The 27,895-nt window shown below is 42.1% G+C and overlaps 2 protein-coding genes across 2 annotated transcripts; both read left to right on the top strand.

Moving 5' to 3' along the window:
* The first annotated feature begins 769 nt into the window (after positions 1-769).
* Positions 770-11,175, top strand: LOC308312631 (bifunctional apoptosis regulator-like). Its single transcript, XM_080759294.1, has 9 exons — positions 770-967; positions 2,000-2,317; positions 3,391-3,489; positions 3,864-3,957; positions 7,204-7,376; positions 7,714-7,858; positions 8,744-8,926; positions 9,181-9,377; positions 9,510-11,175. The coding sequence occupies exons 2-9, from the start codon at positions 2,007-2,009 to the stop codon at positions 9,712-9,714; spliced, it is 1,407 nt and encodes a 468-aa protein (XP_080615420.1). The 5' UTR covers positions 770-967; positions 2,000-2,006; the 3' UTR covers positions 9,715-11,175.
* A 1,140-nt stretch (positions 11,176-12,315) lies between these two features.
* txndc11 (thioredoxin domain containing 11) lies at positions 12,316-22,313 on the top strand. Its single transcript, XM_080759819.1, has 14 exons — positions 12,316-12,392; positions 12,787-12,981; positions 13,534-13,630; positions 13,813-13,932; positions 15,413-15,510; positions 16,013-16,142; positions 16,629-16,722; positions 16,972-17,084; positions 17,867-18,070; positions 18,225-18,936; positions 19,341-19,492; positions 20,368-20,480; positions 20,660-20,740; positions 20,877-22,313. Exons 2-14 carry the CDS (start codon positions 12,857-12,859, stop codon positions 21,400-21,402), a joined length of 2,565 nt encoding a protein of 854 aa, XP_080615945.1. The 5' UTR covers positions 12,316-12,392; positions 12,787-12,856; the 3' UTR covers positions 21,403-22,313.
* The last annotated feature ends 5,582 nt before the right edge of the window (positions 22,314-27,895 follow it).

Raw genomic sequence — 27,895 nt, 5'->3', positions numbered from 1 at the left:
GGGCCTCTGTGAAGGCCTTATGTGCCACAAGGCACGAAGTGGATAGGTAAGGTAAATGGGGCCTACCGGTATAAGACTACAGTAGCACAACATCAAAACAAATTAAAAAACATAGCGGGTTGGAGTTCAAGTGTAAAGCCAGTAGACCTAAGAGCTGGTGTTCTCTACTGTATGTTCAATTAAAAGGTGATTACCATAGAGCAGTGGATTTCAACCAATGGTCCGGGAACAACCAGTGGTACTTGAGGGGTTCCAGGTAGTCCCTGCAGCCAAATGATGGAGAGTAAGAGTTAATTAGTAACCAAACGAACCCTCATAGATATTAAGGGTCCATTTGGTTTCATTTTACACTCTCAAGAGTTAAATTATTGTTAAACACCAGAATTACTTAATTTACAAGAAGTCTACACAATTAGAGAATGTAAAATAATTGTTGTTTTGATCGTTTGCCTGTTGGTACTGTCTGTTGGAGTTAAAAGTAGAATAGCCTATTTCTAAATTCTAGTGAAAGGCATGTGCTTGCAAAAAATATTTGGCTAATAATAAAATAAGGATCTATGTCGAATATCCACCATAGAGTTATCCATGCTTCCGGGTAACTCACCATTATTATTATTATTATTATTATGCTCGTTCATGTGCTGCTCGTGCCCAGGCTTCTCATATCGTAGGCGTGGTCTTCATAGAGGAGTCCGGCCAATGAGGAGAGCGTCTCTCTGCCCACGTGACAGGCTGTTACGTGTGTGTGCGTGCGCGTGCGTGGGGGCTTTCCAAAGCAGTGCGCGCAGGTATGGCGGCGACCACGACCAGTTGTACACTTGTATGTTTTTGTCTGCGATTAGTGCGATAACGTTCATTTGGCGATTTGTAAAGCTCTAGCGATGGTCTACACGAAGCACACTTTACTTTAGGTAAATGTGCTCCTCCAGCTCCAGCTTGTCTCCGCACAAGAGCAATTCCTATTAAGGTAAGCATTATTATCTGTTGATGAGGGCGAATGACGTTGTCTTGCACTTTCGTTATTACCTTAACCAAGTGAGCACTACGCCACGCCCAGCTTCAACCAAGAGGGCAACTTTATAAATTATACTAATCTACAGTATTGAATTAAAGTAGTGGTTCTCAAGCTTTTTAATTCCAAGGGACCTCCATAACTGAGTCTGAGAGAGTCTCTCCAACTGGACCCACAAGGGTCCAAAGGGTCCGTTTATTTGGTCCCTCCCAAGGAGGAACCCTGAGTGGACCCCACTTTGAGAACCTCTGTACGATAACGGAATTATGTACCTCTTCATCGGATTCGGAATTGTGTTGCTAGGGAACAGCTTGTGTCCAAATCTATTTCCTCCTGTGTCAGCGAGCTAACCGTACTGATATTCAAACACTGCAACAGGAAATTAACTTGGATCCATCCATGTTGAATGTGTGTTGTCACTCTCAAGTGTAAAAAGTACAGGTCCCCTAGCAGGTCCCTGTCTATTTAGGTTATCTGTGGTAACTATTTAGGAACCTTGTCTTTTGTATTAATGTTGGAATAGCAAGCAACACTCCGTCTGAGTAAAAGGCAGGTATATAACTTAGCCAGAATTAAATATAGAATTTTACATAAAAATGCAGTGGTAGTGTGTAAAGAAGGCTTTCACCTAGAGCTCCATATATGGAGACAACAGAGATATAAGAGTGGTTGTTACCCTTGAGAGTTGGAGAGGCTAGTAGCAACTTCTATGCCTGTCGCGAGAGACTCCAAAGCCTTCCCTACGAGACAGGATATTTGGACTTACAACCCAAATATTCTCACAACCCAGATATCGGAGATTTCGACATCCCGGTTAAGTTCTCACCGGACCACTGCGGCGGTCCTAACCCAGACAGCCAGCTCTAGTTTGAGTAGTATTTTATATAGTGTCTTGGATAAATATAACCTCTATAAATTAGTAGACTATAAATCCCTCTCCATTCCTCTTTCTCTAATCACAGTTTCCTTATATGTTTTCACCTGCAGACCTGAAATGTTGCATCATCGACAGATGGAGAAAGATTCACCCAGTGACAGTCCAGGATTTATAGTTGATGAATTAACTAATGACCACTCATCAGAAGAATCCTCTCTGACCACCCATGTCAGGAGCACCATCATCCAAGACCACGAGTTCTCGTGCCACTGTTGCTATGACATACTCGTAAACCCCACAACTTTGAACTGTGGTCATAACTTCTGCCGTCACTGTCTGGCTCTGTGGTGGGAGTCTTCACGCAAGAATGAGTGTCCTGAGTGCCGAGAGAAGTGGGAGGGATTCCCAAAAGTCAACATACTCCTGAGGTACGCCACGATCAGCCAGGTTTACCGTATTCTGAGTTTTGGCCTTAGAAAATAATATCAAAATCAGAATCAGTTGGACAAGGAATTTCACATACAAGGAATTTGACTTGCTGCATTTCTCTCAGACACATACTGTAGAGAAGCAGATAAAGAGAAAAAAACATACAATGTAAGTGTATGGTATAAATGGCAAGTAAAAATATAAGGAATGTTATTGTGTGTCTACTGTGTATCCATATGAGAACAGTATGAATAATGTGAATCAGTGGCGGAAGGTTCCTATAACGACAGTGGGTGCCCACCTTAGAATAGCCTATATATTTTAAGGTGCCCAACCGCCCCGCAACTTATTATTATTGGCTTATTATTTTGCCAGTGGGTGCTTCTGCTCCTGCTCCTGAGCACCCACGGAGTTGACGCCACTGATGTGAATAGTATTCGATGTATATAGTGCAGTGAATGAGACACAGTACACTGTACAAGGCATGTACAGCATCATGCATAATAATATACAGACCAGTCATAAATATAGTAATAATCCTGTGTATCATATTGCATGAGTGAAATGAGCAAGAACAGGATAATGTGTGCAATGCTGGATACCAGCTCTTCCAGTCCATTGACTGTATGCCATTCAGCTTCTGAGTAGTGCAACTGCACGTGGGGAGACAAAAAAGTATACTTGGTTCATGGTTTGAACCAGAGTCGCTTCCCAATGGGGAGAATTGAAAGAGTTTGTGGTCACGACTCAGGAGAGAGGTCATAATAAGCGGACATTATTGTAAACGCTTCTAATGGAAATGAACAACATTAATATCTACAATTTAGTTTATTTTAACTTCACTCCTTAAATTAACTTTAAACCTTTTCCTCATCCTCTCCAGAAAAAGAAAACCTAAAAAAAAAAAAAAAAAGAGTCCCCTCAGGCCTCAATATCCTCACCATGGCGTGGACTTTGTCAATGTCAGATTTAGTTAAGATAAATTGTATTAAATCAGTTGATTCAAAAGCATTGTCATTCATGACTTAACATATGTTGGCCTCTAGTTCATATAGTCTTTTCTTCCTTTCAGGGATGCAGCAGACAAATTGTTCAGTGAGATTGTGCAAAGGAGGAGAGCAGAGATTCAGGCTGACCCCAAGATCTCTCACAGTTTGCTGGCGTTCCAGAGGTGAATAATGTGATTTTTAGAAATAGTATTGATGAATTGTATACACTGACCAAACTGGGGAGGGAGAGAGAGAGAGCACCCCCCCCCCCCTGGTACCCCACACTAGTGAAACTAGCCACGTTGTGAGCTTGTAGATCGCTACTTCGCTAGCCCCTCCTTCATTTTAGTTACCGTCCACAAACTTCGTCTTAAACAAACTTCTTAAACGTCTTAAAATTCCCAGTGACAATAAATGGAGAATTTTATGTCATAGTGTCTGAGCAAATAGAAAGTGTCTATTTTACGTCATAATAATGTAGAATGATAAGAGAGCCCCTCACTTCACACGGGTGTGTTTTGGGAAACAGTGGTTTAGATAATCTGTATAATTTCAGGTATGGCGACACTTTAGGAAGACCGAGGACCAACCAGCACAGAGGAGCTGGCTTCTTCTTCTCCGGAGTACTCACTGCACTCACCTGTGTGGCTGTAAGTGTACACAGACTAAACATTAAACACGGCTTCACCTTTTCTTTCTTTTCAAAATCTTTTTATTCAAGTTTTTGTGACAAGCCCAGGGGCTAGTATTAAACAGACATATCAAATAAATAATAATAATAATAAATAAAAATAAAACTCAATCCCCTATCCCACCCACCCACAATCCAAAGGATACACCTTTTCAATCAACAATTTATTCAAATTGATTTATTATATAAACAGTTAAACGTCCATACCAGTGTCATGCATGCCTGTTCACAGCTTTGGCCTTAATTATATTGTACATAAACATTAACCATTTTCCTCTTAGTAGCTTTATCTTTACACTTCATATATTTTTATTCTGGAACCGTAGTGCAATGAGTGAAAATGGGACATGAAACAGGAGAGGCTGTCTGCGCATGGGAATCGAACATTAGATCCTATTTGTGGTACAGTATGAGCCTTAACCACTAGGCCATCGGTGCCCATAAATCAATAATTTCTTCTATTAGACTTCTAAATCCTGACCTAAATTTTCTGGAAAACTTCAAATATTTATTCAACAATGACAAGGAATATATAGTAGAAAAATGCCACACTACCGGTATGGTCCTTTAAATTCAAGAAATGTTTACCATGGGTAAATGTTACATACTGTCTGTGCCATTTTGAAACATGTGGTACATACTACGTGGGACATAGATTAAAACCAGTGCTAGCGCTCACCAAAACAAATACTTGGAAAGAATCATGGCTGCACAGAGTTTGACAGAAAGTCACTCATGTAACAGTATTTGTTTGAAACAAAGTCTTGAAAGAGGATAAGCCAAGCTATCCATAGTGGGGCAATATTGGTGTTTATCGTTATTTAATACAGATAGTATTTTTCTGTTTCATGAATGGTGCTGTTATTAATGGAAGGAATTAGAACTTATAGCTATAAGCAATAATATGTCAAAAAGTTAACTGTTTTTTTTTTTGTATTCAGACAGCCAGCAATGGGTAGAACGCTTCCAAAAAAATAGTCTCTGTGACACATCTATGGGCTGCAATCCGCATTCAAAGATTTTCCTAGAAGCTTTGTCATTGCGACCAGGTTATTTTTCAACCAATGACAAAGCTTCTAGGAACATCTTTGAATGCAGATTGTGGCCCCTAGATGTGTCACAGAGACTACGTTTTTTGGGATAGTGTTCTACCCATTGCTGGCTGTCTGAATACCGGAAAAAAAGTCATTAAAACTTTGACATTATTTCTTATAGCAGCTAGGTTGGTAAAACTTAACCTTCTACTTTACCAGTTTTCCATAGACTTGGTGCTTTTGTGGTCTGCACCAAAAATCATAATACAGTTTCTGTCGCTCATCCCAGTGTTGATTTTGCCAGCACATTTTTTGTTATGTCATAGTCTTTTGTTTAAGATCTCACCTAGTTTTAGTCATATATTATTATTTATCTGAAATGTTTTAGTCTTACTCTAGTTTTAGTCGACTAAATATCATACAGTTCGATTTTAGATCTGCTATTTTAAGAGTGCAACGCCAGGGGCAATCAAACATAAAATGATTTATCCTACTGGATCTCTTCTCCACTAGTCCCTCCCTAACATTTTAGTCTGGTTTCTATTTGTTGACAAAATTGTCAATATATTTAGTCTTAGTTTTAGTCATCATAGCTTAGTTTTTATTTAGTCAGTGAAAAAAAGGTAGTCAACGAACATGTTTTGTCATAGTTTAGTCGATGAAATTAACACACCGACTCATCCTTCCTCTTTGTAGTACTTTTGGTGTAAAATCTAAATGAAAGCCTACTGTATCAGCTGTTCTCTTGTTCTTAATAATTTGAGGTTTACATGAAACAAGGGTTGAGATAATTATTATATTTTGTCTCCATGTTTGTTTTCCTTTCATAGTGAGTTTTATCATCAAAAATAAAATTCTTGCTCCGGTATGTATGGAAGTTAAATTTACTTTTGTTTTAATAAATATAACACTGGTCTCTAACTGATGGTACTGTCATTGGAGAACATAGGAGGGGTGTGGTCTATGTTTATTTTGTTCATGTGGCAGTAGGGAGCAACGTCTCTATGTGCCTTGCACTGTGGCAGTTAAATGTGTGTGCTGCCGTTTGCATGAGATTGTAAATAGATTACGGCATTGTGTTTGAATGGCATAACCTGACACTCACCCCGAATTTACATTACATTTCTGGAAAGGGGACATGATACCGATGTAGTTTCAAGGCCATAAATGCCATGCGTGGAAACATAAATATCAAAGGGCTACTGTATCCCACTAAACATTAGTTATCACTTTTAAGCACTGTGCTATCTGTCTTGTTCTGCCTTGGGTCTTTTGACCCGAGTAAAGAGATTGTCATTGTTGATGATTAATCTTTCACGGTATTCAAAACAGCCATTACACTATAATCTTATTCATCCTTAACTTTTGTTTTTAAAGCTAGATTAAAATACAATAATATACTTGCATTAATCTTTCTCCTCAATAAATGTCTAATCCTGTCTCTAACCTCATCTAATTAAGCTTAATTTCTGAGGTCCCTGTATTTGTTTATACTGGTAATGTGTTGACATGGCTTGACTTGTTTAATGAAAAAATGAACTCACTCTTCCATGAAAGCAAAATCATTCATATTACGTCTTGAAAACAATAATTGACTCTTCTTGAAGAATAAAAGCATAACTCTTTAAGTACCATTCAGCAAACATTACATTTTGTAATGTACTGTAGAGTACAGGAATAGAGGTTATGCACGTGACATCATCATCGTACCTGGAAGTTATGCGGGAATGCCTACTGAGTGTCGTAAAACTACTTTCTGGCCTTGACAGCCCATAAATCCTATTTGATTGCATTAAATGACTAAACAACATTAAATTCACTTTGTTACTCACTTTGCCACTCGATCTGGCATTCACTTTATGCATGTGCATACCCTCCATAGACTTTTCACACAGCTGCCATTTTGTCGTTGAATAGAACGCAGTCCTTCAAACAAGACCGACTTCCATTATGGGAAAGTACATTAGTACTTGAAGAAAGATAACATTTATAGATAGATGTATAGATTGTGTATTTATTTTTTGAAACGAGCATAATGGCAATATCAAGAAGCAGCATTACTAACAAATAGAGGTACCATTAGGAATTACTTTTCCCATTTTTGGACCCATGCGGTAGAAACCATCCATTGCTGCCATGCAATTAGATTTTGTGTATGTGTTTGTTATTAGGTGATGCTGTTGGTGTATCATTGGAGCAGTAGTGAGGGTGAGCAGCATGACCTGCTGATCAGTAAACCTGTGACCCGTTGGACCACAGAGGAAGTCCTGTCTTGGCTTGAACACTTGGGGCCCTGGGCTCAGCTTTACAGAGAACCCTTCCGGCAAGAGAATGTCAATGGACGGTAAGAACTAATGTAATATAAACAGAGTTCATTTGTTTCAGATTCTCATTATACTGTAGGTATGCCTGAGAAATGTACAGTTACATACGGTACTGTCCCTGTTTACTCACTGAGTAAACAGGCATAACTATCAATTCTACTTGGTGGTTAAATGGCTAACCTGTAGGAAAGTACAAGCTTCTTTTAATTTATTATTTGATGTGTGTCTGTAAGTATGTACACTTTCTTATATTGTATTATTTATTCAATCAAGTACTGTATGATTAATAATATAAAAAACATTTCTACATGAAACAGTCTTTTGGTTCTACTGCAGTTGTTTTTTTCCTGTGCTCAGGTTACTACTGATGTTGGGGGAAAAGGAACTATCCAGCCCTAGTTTCAACATAGAGAACGAGGCTCACAGACAGGCCATTCTGTTTGAACTAGACAGAGTTAAAACCCTGGGACTCAAACCACCACATAATCTCTGGGAATACAAGGTACATACTTTATAATATATCCCTCTATCTTCTATGCAGTGATTCCCAACCTTTCTTTGCGCACACGGAGCCCACATGTATGTATGTGTGTCCGAGCACGGAAAGCTGCAACACGGTAAAACTCTGTCATTTCTCGACCGCTTCGGACGTGGGAAGGCTCGCCAGAACATGGCCGGCCCCCTGGGTGTGTTTCCTGGGGTCTGGATGTTCCGGAGACCCCCACGCGGTAACATTTCTCAAAGATTTTTTCCAAAAATAATCAAAGTACAGTACAGAGCACAGTATACTATAATACAGTACAGTACAGTACAGTAACTATAACAATACATGATGTATAGTTGCACCGCTCACTTCACACAGGTGTGATGTTTTAAGAACATTTTGAAAACATTTAGAGTTGTTTTTTTACGATATAATTAAATTACCAAAATAGGGATGCTAGGTTGAAAGTGGATGAAAGCAAGTTATTTTGCGTAGACGTGTTTGGATGTATCTTTTGGCATCTCCCAAGGACGGCCCCGACAGATCGGTAGACACTTTCTGCATAAGAAATGTAATTATTTTCTTTGTATTATTATTATTATTATTATTATTATTATTATTAAAAGCCAGTACTATACAATATTGGTATACTATACAATGTACATATTATAATGGTACAATGCAATACATAAAAGGAACCTGTAGAATGTAGTAAGTATGATGAATTGTTAACGCATTCACTCACTGTTACCTGAGTGTATATGTAGTTGAGGGTGGTCAACCAACACTATTGCCGTACTCATTTAGACATGCATACATGGGGACGGACGGACATGGGGTAGTTGGAGTGGCTAGCACCACTCAAAAATATTGAAATTGTTCTGTTTGTGTTCTCCCCGCTAGGCCGTTAATGCAGGGAAATCTCTGTTCTTGCTGTATGCTCTGAAGAACTCCCCTCGACTCACACTCTTCTACCTGTACCTGTTTGACTATTCGGAAACCTTCCTCCCCTTCATGCATACGTGCTGTCCAGCTGTCTCACACACCGACCAACCAATGGAGAACAGCCTCCCATTCCTCACACAGGTACTATTTTATGATGTTTGTGTTCTCAGATGTTCTTATATTAGTGTAACCCTGCTACGATTTGTTTCCCCAGCCAAGTACCCCATTCACGAGCACAAAAGATTCCTGATACGGATACATTTTTAGTTGTTCTAGAATCTCCAACCTTTCCGATTTTGTTTGTTATTGCTTGAAAGTCAAGCAATGTCTGTCTTTCCTTATTTGATCAATTCTCTGTCCTTAATTTAATTTTAATGCTCTTTGTAATTTGCCAGTTGGAACCCACCTGGCACCAATGGGCAGAGTTTCTGGTGAAGTACTTACTGCTCCCATACCAGCTGATAGCAGAATTTGCTTGGGATTGGCTAGCGGTCCACTACTGGACGTCTCGATTTATCATCGTTAATGCCATGCTGCTGTCTGTGCTTGAAGTTTGTGCCCTGTGGAGACTCTGGAGAGGAGCGAGGATAAGGTATGCACACACTCTGCTTTCTACTCTGAGACACCTGCGCACACACTTAACACTCAACACAATGACATTTACACTCACATACTCGTACTGTAAATGTACTTACCGGTAACCTAGAATTTCTACTCCCACCAGGACACTGCCAAGCAGGATGTGGAGCCACTTGTGGAAGATCTCATCTCAGGGCTTTGCCTTTGCCCTTTTTTGGCCTCTCATCCCCCAGTTTGTGTGCAATTGTCTGTTTTACTGGGCTCTCTACTTCAACCCCATTATTAATATAGACCTGGTGGTGCAGCAGCTGCTCTACCCAGAGACACAGTTGCAGTGGAATGCACATTAAGTCTGCATCCCAGTTGATGACGTTGTTGTTGCCAAAATAAATGGCCAGAAATGCAGTTTCTGTGGAGGACAGGTATTTACATTTAGCAGTGGCCCAAAGGGCATAACCCTCATACAAGATAAGATAAAATTATATTTATTGATCTCTGGAGGGATTTGGGATATGAGAGCGGCTCTACCTTTTGTTTCATGTCTCTCTGCTAGACCATTGAAAGTGGAACAATAGAAGAAGCTAAGCTAAACCAAAACACAGATTTAAAACAAAATTATAAATCATTGCCAGAAATAAGCCCTCTACTACCACCCTGATATCGGTGCATAATTCCTTTCACAGGTCACATTGAAATGTTACGTCAAGTAAGAATGCTTCAAGTAGAAGAAACAGGTTTTCGAGAAAGATTTGTGAAATAAGTAGGCTGTCTAATTAGCAGCAGAGAGCTTTATAGAATTGTGATGACATTATTTAAGTGACTGCTAAATGTTTACTTTTCACTCTTCACTAGGTCACTGGGAGCAGAATCTGTTTGCAATATACATTACACTACAAATTTCCTTTACATTTTTCAGAAATACTTATGACATGGGGGGCATAAGGGCTTTAGCAGTCACATTTTCAATGCCAGCGTAAAGAGGTAGTTCACCCAAAAAATTACTTATTTAATGAATTATTACCGGCAGACTCGATGGAGACTTTCAGTCTCCACCGGTCATCAAATTATTGGCAATGCAACAAAAAACATATCTGTAAATTCAAGGCTCCATAGGGTGAGTAATCGATATAAAATATAATTTTGGGGGTGAACTATCTCTTTTTGCGGTTGAAGAAATATCACATAATATAAAACCTTTCTGTGTAATTTTTGCAGTGCTTCATTCTTGGAGGTGCTGATTTCTGTGGAATGAGAATTTTGGTGCTAGACACCAGACCTTCAGCTTCTGGTTAAGTTTGGTAGCATAATTGTGTAAATGTCAGGATGTACATGGTTTTGCATCCTGATGTGAACCTAGGGCCTTAGAACACGAATAATGCACTCTTTGGAGAGCAATGTAAAATAAGTTAATTGTACAGTTCTATTGTTTACATAAACAAGAGGTATGGCACTTATTTTTTGAAATAAGACTTTTCTGCCATTGAAAAGCAATTCAGAGAATTATACTCATTTCTTTCTTCTTTTTTTTAATGATTTTATGGAAAACTCATTTGTCCAGCGTGGCACTGTTAAGCAATGAGAGCAAGCTTGTATGGCCCTGAAAAATGTAATTTACTTTTTTTTTAAATTGTTCAAAACATATTGCTGGCATTATTTTTCCATATGGTGTTTTAGTTGAGTTGATCAAAAGCATTTTACGTTATTTTGCACTTGAAGTACTACACTGTGATTATGCTCTGCATATGAGTTCTTATTGTTCAGAATGACTTAAATATAAATAAAGTTTTTTTTTTTAAGAATTAGATAATTGATACATTGATTGTATTTGTTAAAATGTTGAACAAATATTGCTAAACAAAGAAGACGAGACACAAGACTTGAGAATTTCACATACGGATGTCTCACTCACAGCTAGTCGAGCTAGATAAGTGAAATGGACAACTGAAAACGTTCCCCCGGGTTGGGAACCGGTTCAGTTCTTTTTGGTTCTTATATTGCGTTCACACGGGAAGATTGAACGATGCAGTCTACCATTCATTGTCAATGGAAGCCAGTGACATGACGTTGCAAAGGCACAACGATGCATGTAGCTGCGCCAAATCAACTCTCAGCGCGTCTTTGCATCGTTTCATCTGCCTGTGTGAACACACCATCAGTCCATGAGTCAGCTCCAAAATTGGAACGTTAATTATGAATTGGGTGTGCAAAACTATACCTATATTAAATTGTTCATAGGGTCAATATAAGTAAAATTATATGGTAACCCTTCCACAGGAGTAGCTTTTTCATATATATCACACATTTTATTTTCACCTACAATATAGACCTACGTGATGCGTGAATAGGTAAAAATGTAATTAATAGGTAATAAACCATGAAACTTCCCCAGTTGATTACTTGGGGCGGCAGTGGCTCAGGGGTAGAGTGACCGGATGGGACCAAGGTTCCCAGTTCGAACCTGGGCTCCCCCAGAGTTAGTGTCGGAAGTGTCCTTGGCTTGAGCAAGACACTGAACCCCAAATTGCACCCAAATGTGCCCTCTGGCATTGGTGTGTGTGAATCATGGGTGAATGTAATGCACAATCTCTGAAAATATTCCAAAAATATGAAAAAGCTACTATACTGTGGAAGCGTTATCATATATAAATTACTTAATATTGATCCTATAACCAAAATGAACTGAAGGGGCCACAATGAATACAAATTTCAATCAATAACCTTTCCTATTAGCTCAGAGCACAACAGCAAGCCTGTGTGTGTGTGTGTGTGTGTGTGTGTGTGTGTGTGTGTGTGTGTGTGTGTGTGTGTGTGTGTGTGTGTGTGTGTGTGTGTGTGTGTGTGTGTGTGTGTGTGTGTGTGTGTGTGTGTGTCCAAAATAGGACTGCACCTGACTCATTTATTTTCTTAGTCGTTAAACTGGTTATTCTACCGTTTTCTTTCTAATAGGCCATAAAAACATAGAATTTCGAACGGAGAACGAGCGCCATCTACTGCTAACAGAACTCTACAGCACTGATGAAACCTTGAGGTAGGGAGGGAGTAGGGACTGTCTGAAACACACATCTTGGTACAAAACGCATAATCATTGTTTGACTAAACTAACCATAACCACAGACTTCGTAAATATTAACTTGGACGGCTATGACAGCCTTCACAGTTTAGTTTCAGTCCGAACATTTATAGTTAACAATATGCCGTTGCCGCCCTCAACGGTCACAACAAGCCAAGAACACTGCGGCGTTTACACAACCGACACTCATGTGACTGCCCCTTGCGTCATTATTGCGGAAGTGTTAAGTCTACGTGGGGAAGAAAGGTTGGCCTGGCCGTGTTTTGAAAACCTGATTCATAAACAGCTCCTCCAATGTCCAATCCTGAATAACTCGTTTCTCGCACCGTCTCCTCTTCCCCACCCCACCCAGTCAGACAAATGGACGTGTTCCTCACCTCCCGGGGAGTATAAATGGGAAGCAGCCGGACCGCAGACCTGTAATGCTGCGCCGGGTGCGGCAGTCCTTACGGCAGGTGCTGGTTCTGATGGCCCGGAGACCTGGTCTAGTCTGTGGGGCCATCGTGCTCAGCGTTCTCCTCATACTAGCTGTCATGTTCACGTGCAGGTAAACTGGAATGTAATAAACAACTCAAACTGCAGTTTAAACCAGGGCTTTATTGCTCCTTAGCTTGGCTTTGTTTACTTGGGCTTAATTTGTTGTTGTAGCATAACTTTGTGTGCTATCATTTCATTTCATATGGTATGGATATGGTCCAAGATATGTGTGACCAGAGTCCATACCCTTACTGCTTTGATTCTGCAAGCAGTAAGGCTATATGGACCAGAGCTAGTGCAAAGATGATTAGTTTGTAGGCCTATTGGGTTTGTAATTACATATAATAACAGTAGTACTTCAAGACATCTTACCTGTTAGACATAATGCTGAAATGAATACATATTCCCTTTTCAACTTAGGTTTCTTTTTAGTGTTGAGGAAATTAAGCAGGCATGATATGAAAATCTGCCAAAGACTAATGAAACCGGTGTAATGTCCTTGTATTCTCTCTACTCAGCCTAGTATATAAGCTATACAACCTTCATAGTTTATACATAAGCTATGTCTTAATTCAAAGTCTGACACCTTGTTTTCCCATTATCCTCCAAATTCTGTTTCTAGTCGTGCTAAGAATGTAGTGGCAGCGGCACGTCCTCCTGTGCGGTTCTTCTCTGTTGAAGCACCAGTGGTGGACTTATACTTGGGCCAGTTGGACCAGGTATAATGCATACACAATATGCAAACATTTAATAAGACAATTATCAGAGGTATCTACATACTGTAATAGAAACGCTGGTGGATCTCAACACTTCACATCTATTTAACTATTGTGCCTCCTGTAAGAGAACTTTATTCAACAACATTCTTATCTTGTGAATAACCTATAAGATCTGTCAACAGGTGGAACGTCTGCGGGGGTTGGCAGAAGTGTCTCTCATCTTCTTCTATGCTCCTTGGTGTGCTCACTCTATGGCTGCACGACAGGAAGTGCAGCAGGTGGCCAAGAGGTTGGCCAAACAGGTGATGCCTACCCGAGAACATGCTTTTAATTTAACATGGGACAGGACTTTCATGGACTCGTACCGTGACTATATATCATTGTGTTATACTGGTACAAAACATTTATAATGGTACAACAACGGAGGTCTATGGCTTTGCAACATGTAGGTCATGAAAAGTGTTGCAACTGCATCTGACCTTCATCTCAGTTGTGTGAGACCTTGGATTAAATGTTGAGTCTTAGCCAGTCATCCTTGACTTTTTATTGCGAACGCAGTGAGCACTTACTACGAGTAAGACGCGCAAATGCGGGAAGCGAACGCAGCTGAGACCCTGCAGATCATGTCTGTCTGTCTGTCTGTCTGTCTGTCTGTCTGTCTGTCTGTCTGTGTGTCTGTCCCGCTGTTACTGTATATGTGGACCTGACCCCTTTTGTGCCCATATATGGAGCTGAGTGGACCTGGCCCCTTTTGTGCCCATATATGGAGCTGAGTGGACCTGGCCCCTTTTGTGCCCATATATGGAGCTGAGTGGACCTGGCCCCTTTTGTGCCCATATATGGAGCTGAGTGATTGCTGATGCAACACACTCCATATTTGGATAGCGGGACAGACACACAGACAGACAGACACACACACAGACAGACATGATCTGCTAGGTCTCATTGCGAACGCAGTGAGCACTTACTACGAGTAAGACGCGCAAACGCGGGAAGCGAACGCAGCTCGTACATATTTGGGCTTTGGACGTATAGCTGCTTTGGGGACTCTTTATATGGTGCCCCTTTTTTGCCCATATATGGAGCTGAGTGGACCTGGCCCCTTTTGTGCCCATATATGGAGCTGAGTGGACCTGGCCCCTTTTGTGCCCATATATGGAGCTGAGTGATTGCTGATGCAACACACTCCATATTTGGATAGCGGGACAGACACACAGACAGACAGACACACACACAGACAGACAGACCTGATCTGCTAGGTCTCATAGTAAGTGCTCACTGCGTTCGCAATCACTGCGTTCGCAATGAGACCTAGCAGATCATGTCTGTGTGTCTGTCTGTGTGTCTGTCCCGCTATCCAAATATGGAGTGTGTTGCATCAGCAATCACTCAGCTCCATATATGGGCACAAAAGGGGCCAGGTCCACTCAGCTCCATATATGGGCACAAAAGGGGCCAGGTCCACATATACAGTAACAGCGGGACAGACACACAGACAGACAGACAGACATGATCTGCAGGGTCTCAGCTGTGTTCGCTTCCCGCGTTTGCGCGTCTTACTGGTAGTACAAAATCCTTTGTTTATACTGTGTGTAACATAAAATAACTTTAATAGAATAATAGAACAGAATAATTTAAGATGACAAAACATGTTTAGAGAGGAAAATGGCAGTGACTTGACTCCCTACCTGTGTTAATGACAAAAATAAACTGGCAATGTCAACATTGCATGATCAAGGCTGGTCTGTGTTTTTGAAAAAGCGTAACAGTTGAAACCCACAGGTGCAGTTTGTGGCTGTGAATTGCTGGTGGAGTCAGGGAAAGTGTCGGAAGCAGAATCGCTTGTATGAGTACCCAGTGATCCACCTGTTCTACAGAAGGTATGTATTGTGGCTAGTACGCTTCAATATGAACAGTTTAAAAAACGGTTTTTTAATTGTGTAGGGCAAATGTGAGGGAAAATGAAAGTTTGATATGTTGCAGTGCAACCCAGCAATGTAATGTAAACGATTTACTACTACATGACCCACATTGACCCAGGCTGTTACGTAAAGCTCTATAAAAACATTTGTTTGTCGTCTACAATAGTTTGCTGGCTAGCTTATTTGTAGAGTTTTATTTCACAATCGCAAAAGGTTATAAGGTGAAAGTTGAATCAAGGGTCAATATAACACTTTGAGTAGATATAGTTAGGAACATGCACCAACTGTAATGGTGGAGTTCTCAGCTACAGTATAATGGACAACATATGCAAAACAGAACCAGAGGTTTCTCCCTAGTGCAGTGGTTCCCTAGGCTAGTGCTGCCTGAAAAGTTTGGGAACCCTTGCCCTAGTTAGTTAATATTCATGATGTATTTTGTAACTGTGGGTCTATACTCTAGGTTTGGGCCTATAGAATACAAGGGTCCGTTTATGGCTTCCTATGTGGAGAGTTTTGTCCTCCGAGTCATCACACCACTCACCTACCTGCCATCACAAGCCATGCTGCAAGATTTCCTCTCCTACCACGAGGTAGCTTTCTGGGGTTAGCTATGCATGCTGGTTGATGAAATGTTAAACTATATCAAGTGTTCTTTTTGAGGCCCCTCATTCACAAAATGAGTTGGCTGAACTGGCTACATTTATTGATATCTCTATTGTAGTGTCTTCTTTAAGTTGCAGTATAAATATAAATATTGTTACACATGATATATTCAACATCTGACCAAAGTTCCATTGCAACTTTTATGGTTGCAAAAAAAAATCACTCCTGTGTGAAGTGAGGGGCGCTCTTATCATCGTACATGCTCATCATGACTGTCTATTTGCTCAGACACTATGACGTAAAATTGTCTATTCATTGTCAATGGGAATTTAATGTTTGTGTAGGACATTTGTACACAGTGCACACACACCAAAAGCTGGATATAGTAAAAATAATAAATAATATTAATATTATAAATAAATAAAATAACAGACTTGTCCTTTAATGTCATCTTGTCTCTGCTGTGTCCCTAGCCAAGAGTGGTTGGCTTCTTTCAGTTCAATTCCTCTCCTCAGCCACCAGGGTACATCACATATCTGTCATCTGCCCTGCAAGCACTGAAGAGAGGTAAGCTTAAGCCCACCACACACCGGCTGCGTCCGCCGCGCGGCGGACACAGCTGGCTCCATTATTTTCAATGAACCTATCGCACACCGGCTCCGTCCGCCGCGTCGCGCCGTGTCGCCTGGCGCGCCGATAGAACCAGTTCTATTTTCCGCGCGGCACCGCGTCGCGCTGCAGACGGTGTATGATGGGCTTCAGTTGACATGACGTTAAGAGTAGCCGGCACTAATATACAACTTTTTTCTTCTTCAGATTTTCGAGGGGTGGTGCGTTTCGGGGTGGTGACCAATAGGCAGGTGGCAGAGGCCATCTCCGTCACTGAGGATGAGACGGTCTACCTCCACAGAAGATTCAACGCTTCCTTGGTAAATGGTATCATCAGGCTGCAATAGACCAATTATTTGTTTACAAACATTGAGACTGGATGCATGGGTGACTGTTTCAATGTAATCAATTCGCATCAGATCCCCAAACCTGATGTTTTGGGGAGCACTAGTTTCAGTCCATTAAACCCTCTTCAGTGTTGGCTAATGAGGCGCACCCTAGCGAGACATATACTTCATCGCGCAACAGTATTGCACACCGAGACAGCTAGTCTCAGTACACATGACGCGCGACACCTTCACGGGACGGAGCCTAAATTAGGCTTGATGGGCTGCAGCTGCGCATGCACGAACATCTCTGCTGCCGTGATCATAGAGCGCTCCCTCCAATCTGATGATAGCGACTGTACTGTAGTTGTGGCCTTTGCATGCATACTGGTGCTTATCAGTGTGACGTTTGTTAATGTGCCATATGGAAACATAAAAGCGTTAGTTGTTCAGTAGTACTAGAAAACAAAATAAAATAAAAAAATATATATAGCATTTGTCTTATGCAAAGACTACAATGTAATTTAGATAGCATGTTATGCCGACAGATGCCAGGTAATTGTTGACCTGGAATCCTATAGTGTGTACAGTATGTACACATAATAGATCTTTTTGATATTCTACTGTTAGACTGATCCTAGATTGCACTATTTCTATGCATTTGATGTATTGCCTTGTGTTGACCTTGCTTACTGTAAATCGCTCTGAATTAAGAGCATCTGTTAAATGCCTAAATTGTATATACCTGTACACTGTATATCTTTTTAATTTCTCAGATTTTCCCTCGCTGGGAACGCAACTTCACCTCAGAGGGAATCAGTAGCTGGGTGTTTGAAAACAGAGAGACCATCCTCCACTGGCTGCAGCCACCAGGAACAAAGTCGCACCTCCTGGAGCAGGAACTAACCAAAGGCCCTGCACTGCTGCTGTTTCTACCACACAATCCACTTGGGTCCAAGCCCGACCCGACAATGACGCAGGTCAGTGAAGATCTTTGACTGCAGCACGTGATAATTTGACAAATGTGCTGCTAGCTTTAAATTAGAGTAGTAGTGTAGTAAGTGATAAAAATGTCACCTCGTAACTTGGCACTTCCATGCTTTCCTCTGCACTTTGTTCCCCCTCATTTCATAGATTGCCGACATTGCTGTTCGTTATCATTCCTGTTTCGACTCCTACCACTACAGTGTGGGAAGCAGCGGTGCCTCTATGTGCTGCCGGTCAGTGCTTCTTCCTCGCTCCAGCGCCGGCGTGTGTGAGCTGTGCCTCGTCTTGTCCCGGCCTGGTGCGGCCCACCCAGAGACACGCTGCTCTTTCCCATCGGCGGCTCAGGAAGGAAACATGTTTCATTCTTACCTCAGAAGCTGCTGTCTCCACCGACCACCTGCCTCCATGTCTCCAATCACTGCAGCTTCAGTTGCCTGTAGCAACTTCCTAACTAGCTACTACAGCCTATTTGGGCTATACAGTGCCTGCTGCAGAAGGATACCTCAACTCAATGACACTCCCTCACAAGTCAAAGAAGGGCTACACTCACAGGGACAACCCCTTGCACCACCTCGCTCCTCCTCCACACTTCTACCCTCTGTTCCGTACCGGGAAGGGGGTGGAGTCACAGGGCTGCGGTGTCGAACCAATAAAACACTACGGTTCTTTTTGCTTGATGTTGACTTGAACTGGCCTCTGGCCATGCGCCTCGGGGCACCGAGCAACAGAAATGCTTCCCAACATGCAGAGCGAGATAAGGAGAACAGTGGCTGGTCGTTTGCCACCATTGTAAACCTTAAGGACGAGGTACATTATGTTCTCCACCAGAATCCAGCCGCCACGCTCAGAGAGTCCCTGGGTAAGAATGGGAGGCAGTTTTTAGGTTTTGTAGATTCTGCAAAATACATTATTCAGTGAAATTAGGCATTGGTCATTTTAGTGCATGACGAGTTTAACCCCATGAACCCTAGCACCCCTATTCTGGAGCAAACATTGAGAGAAAATAGCAGGTCTATAAGCTTGTGAGCTTGTAGACGGGATATGTTTGACGTAGAGATTTGATGTTGAGGGGAAAAGGGAGGGGGACTAGTACTCCAGTAGTATATACTGTAGATTTCAAGTGCTTAATAGAAAACATTCTCTAGCGTTATTCCTAACTAGAATGTTATGCAACATGTCACTGCCACTTGAGATACGTGTGTGTGTGTGTGTGTGTGTGTGTGTGTGTGCGTGTGTGTGTGTGTGTGTGTGTTTGGTTTACAGAGGCCTTTATCTGGAACTTCAGTGTTCCATACAGCCCCTTGCAGAGACACCTGGTGGGACAGGGGGATGACGGCAAGGAGGCGGACGTCAGGCCTCTCATCACAGAACTAACCACCACTACATTCATCCCCTCTGTCATGGAACTGGACAAGGTAAAATGTCAACTGTGCACATTGTACTTTGCTCAGCTGTGTTCTGGTTTGGCATGTCATTGTAGGTCATGTTTAGCTTGTATATCGGCTATTTTCGCCTCACAACGCCGTAATAAGACAAGCACTACTTCTGATTTAAGAGGTTCATTGCGTGTGTGTTTGTGTGCATCCCACTAGTTAAAATGCAACAATTTGGTGTTGAGAGAGCAGAAGTGGAGAGGAACAGGAAGTGGGTGGACCAATACTGTATGAGAAAATCAACATGTTGGATACTGATGATGATAAAAAAATCACACCCGTGTGAAGTGAGTGGTGCAACTCCGTTGTGGGGGGCCCCGGAAGTTCCAGACCCACAGGAACGCGCCCAGGGTGCCGGCCCTGTTCCGGCGAGCCGCCCTGCGTCCGAAACAGTCCAGAAATGACATGTGTGGGGGTCCCCGGAACATCCAGACCCTGAGGATCGCGCCCAGGGGGCCGGCCCGGTTCCGTCCAGCCGCCACGCGTACGAAATGGGGGAGAAATGACAGTTACTGTGAGGGAGTCCCCAGGGGGTCCCTCTACTTCACTGTACCTGTCACTGTACTTTACTGTCACACCCGAAATCATCATACTGTATAGTGAGTGTGTGAGTGTGTGCGTGTGTGCGTGCGTGCACAACAGTGACCCAAGCAGGGACACACATAGCTGTCTATAGGAGTGGTTGCACCACTCAAAAGAAACATCTGTGCACTTGCATTTGGCTATAGAGTTCTACCAGTAGGGGCACCATTGAGCCATATCTAGGGCATGAAAAATCATTTGGCGTACCATAACATAACTGGTAAAATTACGTATGACCAGGAAGTAATTTAATTGGTGTGTTGTCCCCATTCAAGGATGTGCTACTCTTCTACTATACCCAATGGTGTGGATTCTGCTCTGCGCTCAACCACATCATCATTCAGTTGGCCAGATTATTCCAGGGCAACAGTACTGTCACAATTGCCAGGTAGGGCATGTTTGTTATTTGTGTGTAAGATTGTTGATGGATTTGTTTCTATGCATTTCTGTGACTGAGAAATGTTGTTGTGATGGTCTGTTGTCGTTGTATTTCTTATCGCAATGCTGGTTATGTAATGAAATGCAATCAACGACTATGCCTTTTTAATGCGCTGTCACTTTGTTCAGGGTGAATGTTGCCCGTAATGACCTTCCATGGGAGTTCATGGTGGATCACGTTCCCTCCATTCTCATCTTTCCTAGATTCAGGTGAATCAATTGTTTTATTTTGTATTTGTTTCACTGTAATATATTGTTGTCAGTACATGTGTGGGTGATGAAAAGCTAGTGATCATTCTCATAGGTGTAAATGGTAACACATCCCCTATGTTCTCCCACTCTCAAGGAAACATCAGAGCGTGAAATTCCCCCATGACACGCCCATCACACTACCTAACTTGTTACACTTCATCCTGAAGCACTCGGGCCCCACCCACCACGCGGACGGTGCAACGAATGCTTCCAGCGAGGGTGGCGAGCCGGGGCGCAGCGCCCTCCTCCGATCAGAGTTCCTGGCGCTCCAAGGCGAGGTCCAAGCGCTGCATCTCGCTCGCGAGCGTCTCTCCCGACAGCTGGCTCAGCTTTGGCACGACAACCGGCAGCTGACCCTCGACGCGCGCTCGTTGGAGGCCCAGAACGCGGCGCTGCAGCGTGAGAGGCAAACCTTGGAGGAGCAGCACCGAGAGAAGAGCCGTCAGCTCGGGGAGGCGGTAAGGAGACTGCAAGAGCTGGCGGACACCTCTGAGAGCCTGTTGAATGAGAACATCCTGCTCAGGGTTCTACTGAGGGCGCTGAAGGACAGGACCGAGGCCATGGGGGAGGAGGTTGAAGGGAAGGAGGGAGAACAGAAGAGAAGCCATATGGCCTCGTGACCAGCAGTCTGCAGAACATCTTTAGAGCATAAATGAGGGTAGCCTATGGGAAATTATGAAGATAATCCTTTGGAGGGTAGAGATGAATGATTAAACGTGTTGAGGTGTGGAGAACGACACAAGCCGAGGAACAAAGAGACCTCATAGCAGGCAAGGCCGTTATTGTCATGTTTGCCGAACTCACGAACTGACAGTGCTACGAGGAAATATTTAATGGAAGGGGGAGAAATGCAACAGGAACTGTCCCAAAAAGCATGAGAGAAACATGTGGGTGGAATGGGTTTAGGACGGGCTTTAAGGAACAAGGGGTTTAGTATAAAATAAAACTGAAAAGGAGGCTGCTGTCCAGGCTTAGAATTTAGAACAGCTGTTTTGGAATAATTGTGCCAACTGTCCAGTCAAAGGGCTCTGAATAGGAATACTTGGTGAATCACAAGACCAGCGAGCGGCCGGTGAGTGTGCGACCATCGTTGTTATTGCTCCAACAGAGACTGCACTTAACTTTCATATTGTCCTGAAAGTATGCATTCATCGACTACCCTACAAGTTTAGGGCAGGTGCACATGATTTCTGTCCTCAATCCTGTGTTTTTAGATTGATGTATGGTAGGACGTAGGTGTATGGATAAAGGATAGTGAATGAAGCTGAGTTATATTTGATAATAAAAATAAACATGCAGCACCTGTCCCTGACGTATAGGTGGGCCTTTGAAGACTTGAACTGATTAGAGATTTTTTTCCGAAGGAGATAATTGTTTCCTGGAGAATGCTTTTGTTTTGTTAAATTAATCTATTTTTACATCTAAAAATCACTAATCACCGTTTTTATGGAATATTCAGGTATAAGATGCTGCAATTGTTTACATGTGAAATATTGCACCTGTTTTTACTGATTAAAAACATGCAATTTGATCTTATGTTTCTCCTGAGTTTTGTGAATGTTGACATCAAAGTATGTTTTACTGACTAGTGATTTTGTTTTGTAAATATTTCCATTTGTATCTCAAACTGAGATACAAATGGAAATATTGCAAGATTTCAAATTCAATCTACAGATCATATCAACCATCAGCATTTGAGCCACTGACCACCATTTGATGAGATTTACAGTAGCGTCTCAGAACACTGCTGTGTGCATGCTGTGGGTGGGTGAGTGTTGTGATGCCTGCAGCCCTGCACCACACATTAATGAGAGATAACCTGGGGCCTGTTTCACGAAACTTGGATTAGAGATTAAGCCGGGATTTAACACATATCCAGGCTTAATATATCCTGGATCAGCGATTAACCGGTTTCATGAAAGCTGGTTAATCTTGCCAGATTAATTTAACCAGTTAACCTGGATATGTTGAGGCTTGATTCGGTTTCATGAAAGTGATGCTACATTAGTTACCATGGAAACTAATGCTTTGGACTTAGCCTGCTCCGGACCAGGCTAACAGCCAGGTTTAACCTAATCCTGATGTTTTTACTGTTCATTAAGCAGTCAAACTGATCACAAACCAATGATGTTTTCCAGATTTATTCAATTATTATGGGTTTATGTTGCCTTATTTGTATCGGTCTGCATTAAAGGACTAATTTAAGCACTATATAAAATCAAATAACCAAAATATATAGGCTGTCCCTGTGTGTCCGTTTGTCTGTGCAGGGACGGCTCCAGGGGGGGAAAGCTCAATTGACTGACTTCTATGTAAACCAAGATTCATTAGCCCGCCCTCTAAATAGCCAGCCCCCCCATAGCACCCCCAGTCACAATTTTCTGGAGCCGTCGCTGTGTCTGTGTACAGCTAATCTCCGGCACAGTTGGCCAACTTGGCCCGTTTGATGCCAAATTGTACACACACATTCAAAGGATGCCAACAACGAACCTCTGCCCCACATTTCTCACATCTGCCTTTTATAGCGCTGTCAGGAGGCCAAGTTTTGTAAAACACATTTTTGATAAATAACTCCTTCAGATTCTGTCCAGAAATCCTGCAAATCAGTACACATGCCTGTACAAAATGCCTCAAATCATAAACGCAGTGCAATTTTTGTGAAATTTTGCATGCACATTCCTACTAGGCTGAGGAATAAATCCCATCATTTTCACATTGGCCTGTTATAGCGCCACCAGCAGGTGGACTTTTTCTGAACAAAATACCACAAATCATGACTTTGAAGTTGAAGTCGAATTGCCATCACAGGCGAAAGATGAAATTGCACCCTTTTAACATTGGCACCACCAGGAGGCCACAAAAACCTACCTGACCTGCTGGAGACCTGTGCTCCAAGGGAGAACTTTTTCTAGTTAAAATAAAATTGTACATGGCTTGCCCTAAAATGTGTATGCTTTTTCTTTAGTCAGTTATAAAAAAAAACCTGTGACTGTGGTTGTATTTTCAGCTTTTTATAAATGTTACTACAGCCATGGCAAACTTCAATAAAACAAACTTGAGAAAACAACTAAAACGATTAGGGGGGCCTAGTACTGGTAGCTCAAGGTAGTTTACCAACCACATGATGTGTGTTGCCTTCATGGGTTTGAATACTCCATGGTCCAAGCACAGAAGATGAGGAAGATGGTGATGAAGACACAGAAAAAAACATAATTTGGCTGTTTAATTCACAACCCTACATGTAGTGAAACAATACATTTGTCACAAAATTATGAATTCAACGTTGGAGGCTTTGGTGGTCGTCCAAGAATATCTTTTGCCAAGAAATTATAACTGATAGAAGCCTTGAAATAACAAATATTAGCATACAGTAGATGAACAAAATAGGCAATTTCAATACAATATTAATAAAGGAAAAACTTGAGGAAGGACTGGCTATCTTATCTACCAAAATGTTGATCATTTTAAAGAAAGAGGTGATTCAGTGTATGATGAGTTTTTATCACTTTCTTGGATGTACTTTGCGGGTCCTGGTTATTCCCTGTACCACAGAAGAGACTAATGCAGTTTGGTGTGCATTTTGCTCTCTCAACTTCCCTTATAATTACAAACAATATCTGCCATAATCTACTGATTTAAACACAATGCTAATCTAAGAAGGTAAGGTTAAATTATTATTTAGAATATGAAAACATGCTTGTATAAATTGCTATATGGTTGGAACATTTGAAACAGATGGCAAAAAAAGAATGGGTATACATAATGGCATACATAGCATCACCCATAGCTTTGTATATTCCTGTTTTGAAGCAGCAGAGAGATCGACAAGTGACAGTCACCATCTTTGATAGGGAGGTCGCCATCATGGTTCTTTGCAGCCAAGCCAAGTGTCCATATTTAGATAAGCTGGTGGGGGGTATACACACTATGCCAGTATGCCTTCATCCTGATACGGTAGTTTATTATCATTCATTCCTGTCAATGACATGGTAGCCACTACCACCCTAAAGCATACTATTATTGTCTATTTGACTCTAAATGGGACCATCATTTACTAAAACTATGCTTTGGTGAAGAAGATAAGTAGGCCTATTTAGAACATTTTCAGAAAGAAAATGTTTATTGAGGTAATACATTATATGAGAAGTACAATTATCTTCCCATAGACTACAATCACACTTCTGAGCAATCAGTGGAGCATATCCCCTGTTGGAAATTAAATAGTATAGGCTGGCCAACAGGTTTAAGACTGTTGTTGGCTTCATTTGTCAGACTGGAAGCCTGTTTTGACCTCTATGCACCTGCACCATGGGAGATATGAATTTCCGCACACTTTCTTACAAAATCACATCCAGACTGTGGTATTTTTGATCGAAGACTGAGCAAAGAAATGGTTTACAGTTGTACTGTACAATATATAATTAAAAAACATATAATCTCAAAATTGTAGGGAATAAAGATCCACTCTTTTCCAGTTTAGTCCAGAACTCCAGATATGCCATTTGCACGTTTTTTGGTCATTTGCGATGTGGCAAGTTTTGGAACTGTAACTGTTCCAGTTCATGGGACAGAGATCCTGCAGAAGAATAATCCTAACAAATTTAATTGACCAAACCAGTTGTAGAATGTGGAAAGGTTATCATTTGTGGCGGACCCTGGTGGCAGAATATCCCAGGACTGGGCCATGAAGCTTAGACCTATTTGGCATCCCAACAGGTGCATCAAGTTACCTGTTAGGATACAATGTCTGACAAGTCTGGTATAGATACTATTGAGCTAAGAATAATAAACATACCTGTATTGCTGCTTAGAACACGGAAAAGATGACTGGAGCGACATGTTGCTTAAGGTCATCACCTCTCTCCCAGATTCAATGATTGCTCAATCGATGACACCAGGCTGACGAATCTTCCACTCCACATTGAAGCCCTTTGAGTTGTTAGGATCAGGACCACGGGGCTGTCTCACAATAACGAGGCGGGGACCGTTGGCATTGTCCAGGGTAGTGCTCTTGACTCGATTCACCAGCCGATCGGGACGTGGGGTCGCCACCAGCCGATCGGGACGTGGGTTCGCACATGGCCGATCTGGATGTAGGGTTGCCACCAGCTTCACTCTGTTGTCTTCATATGCAACCACTCCCTCCTCAGCGTCCTTTTCCTTTCCCTTGCTGGGACTAGCATTCTTGGTGGAGGCTGTGGCCACTTCCTTCTCCGCTGCACCTTCAGAGCAGTCCTCTGTCTGTGTGTGAAAAGACACAGTTCCCTTAGGCAGCTTCTTGATGCGCACTGCGTGGTTCCTTTGAGCGGACATAGTGTCGGGTACGACGGTGAACTCCACTTCATCTGAGATGTGCAGCTGACTGTCTTCCAGGACCTGGCTAAAGTGAAAGAACATCCTGGCATCCCGATTCACGCATGTGACAAAACCAAAGCCTTCTCGCATAGCGGCGACTACACCCATTTCACGACTTTCCTTGGTGAAGCTGAAGGTGTCAGGGAGGATTTCAATGTTGGTGGCTCTCTCCAACTTGTCTCTGCGGTCGATGGAAATGTTGAACTGGACATGGTCACCTTCCAGGAGGGTCACCTTGGACATCGTGTCTCTCTGCCCGAACTGCAGGTCCTTGTCAGTGGAGACGATTCTGGCAGTGATGCGGCCTGGTAGTGGGTCGTTCTGGTTCTTGCTCAGAACTTTGGGGATAACCTTTGTGATAATTCCCTCAAACTGCTTGTCGCTGACGTCGTCGAACACTACTGTTCCCTGGGGGAGCAGCCGCACGTCAATGGCCACCTCTTTACCCTGTCTTTCTTCGATGGTGAACTCCACATCATCTCCCTCCTGCAAAGTCTCCAGATCACCTTTGAATTCACTGTAATGAAAGAATATTTCCTTAACGACGTCTGCCCTCTGGATAAACCCAAAGGCATCCTTAGTGGCAACCACCACACCCTGGCACCCCATTTGCTTCTTCTTGGCCAGGTAATTGTTAACAATGATCTGTTTGATGGTCTCCATGTTGAAAGCTGACTTTGAGAACTGTAAGTCAGAGTATGAATTGTCCAGGTAGCGGTTCGTACAATGTTCGTTAAAAATTATCGTGCGTTTCTCTTTTCTTTTCCTTTTCTTTTTTCATGCAAAAACATCAGACCACACAGGCCTAAATACAGTGGCAGTTTGCAGCTTGTTTTTGTTTTTAAAATTAGTTTTAAGTATTTTTGGGAACAAACATTTGAATCTGTGTGGAAGCGCTTGAAGTATAGTTGTTCACCACCAGACTTATATACAAATAATGACAACTTATATTGATGATGTATGCCTTCCCATATATGGTGTTTTGCGCTATGTTTACATTCTGCAGAAATAGCGGATCTACAAGCTCACATGCATTGCATCGCGTCTGCATGCGTCGAGGTAAAAACATAGGGGACCAAGTAGCCTACCGGTATATTTAAGTGGTTATAATTAATTAGCACTTAAAAAGATCCCTGGCTAATAATGACAAATTTACCTTAATACATTTAATTGCCTTAAACTAAAATAAAAAAATAAAAACACCTTAAATATTTTATTTATCATCAACTTGCAATAGGATTTGACCCTATTGAGTGAAAGATATGGGGGGGTCAGATCAACATGTCAGAACAGGTCAGCTCCATATATTATGGAGATCTAAGGGTGCATGGCAGTGTCTTGAGTGTACAGGGTTTGATGAGGGCCCAGGTAGCTGGGCCTTAATTTTCAGGCCTGTTGAGAACTCTAGTTTTCTCCGGCTGCACTAATAACTCTGGGGCGGGCCCGTCTAGAGTTTGAATGGACAGGTATCAGTCAAAAGGGAAAGATCGAGTTGCTGGCCGACTCCTATATGCAGATCTAGGCGATGATCCAGTGAGGTCATATATGTGATATCATATATGGAGATGGCCATATGGTGGCGTGACGTGTCACAAGATGTGATGTCACGAGGCGTGACCATATATGGAGGCGTGATGTCATGAGGCATGGCATGACCGCCCAACCAAGTAGGCCTAGGCCTAATAGTAAACTGCGATCTACTGTCGCAATTCAGCGAAAATAAAGTAACACAAGAATGAAAGCATGTATTTTCTAATT

The sequence above is a fragment of the Protomyctophum bolini genome (assembly GCF_963924005.1).
Source record: "Protomyctophum bolini genome assembly, chromosome: 3".
Lineage (NCBI taxonomy): Eukaryota > Metazoa > Chordata > Actinopteri > Myctophiformes > Myctophidae > Protomyctophum > Protomyctophum bolini.
Note: the sequence above shows the minus strand (reverse complement) of the source record. Positions and strands in the feature narration are given on the sequence as shown.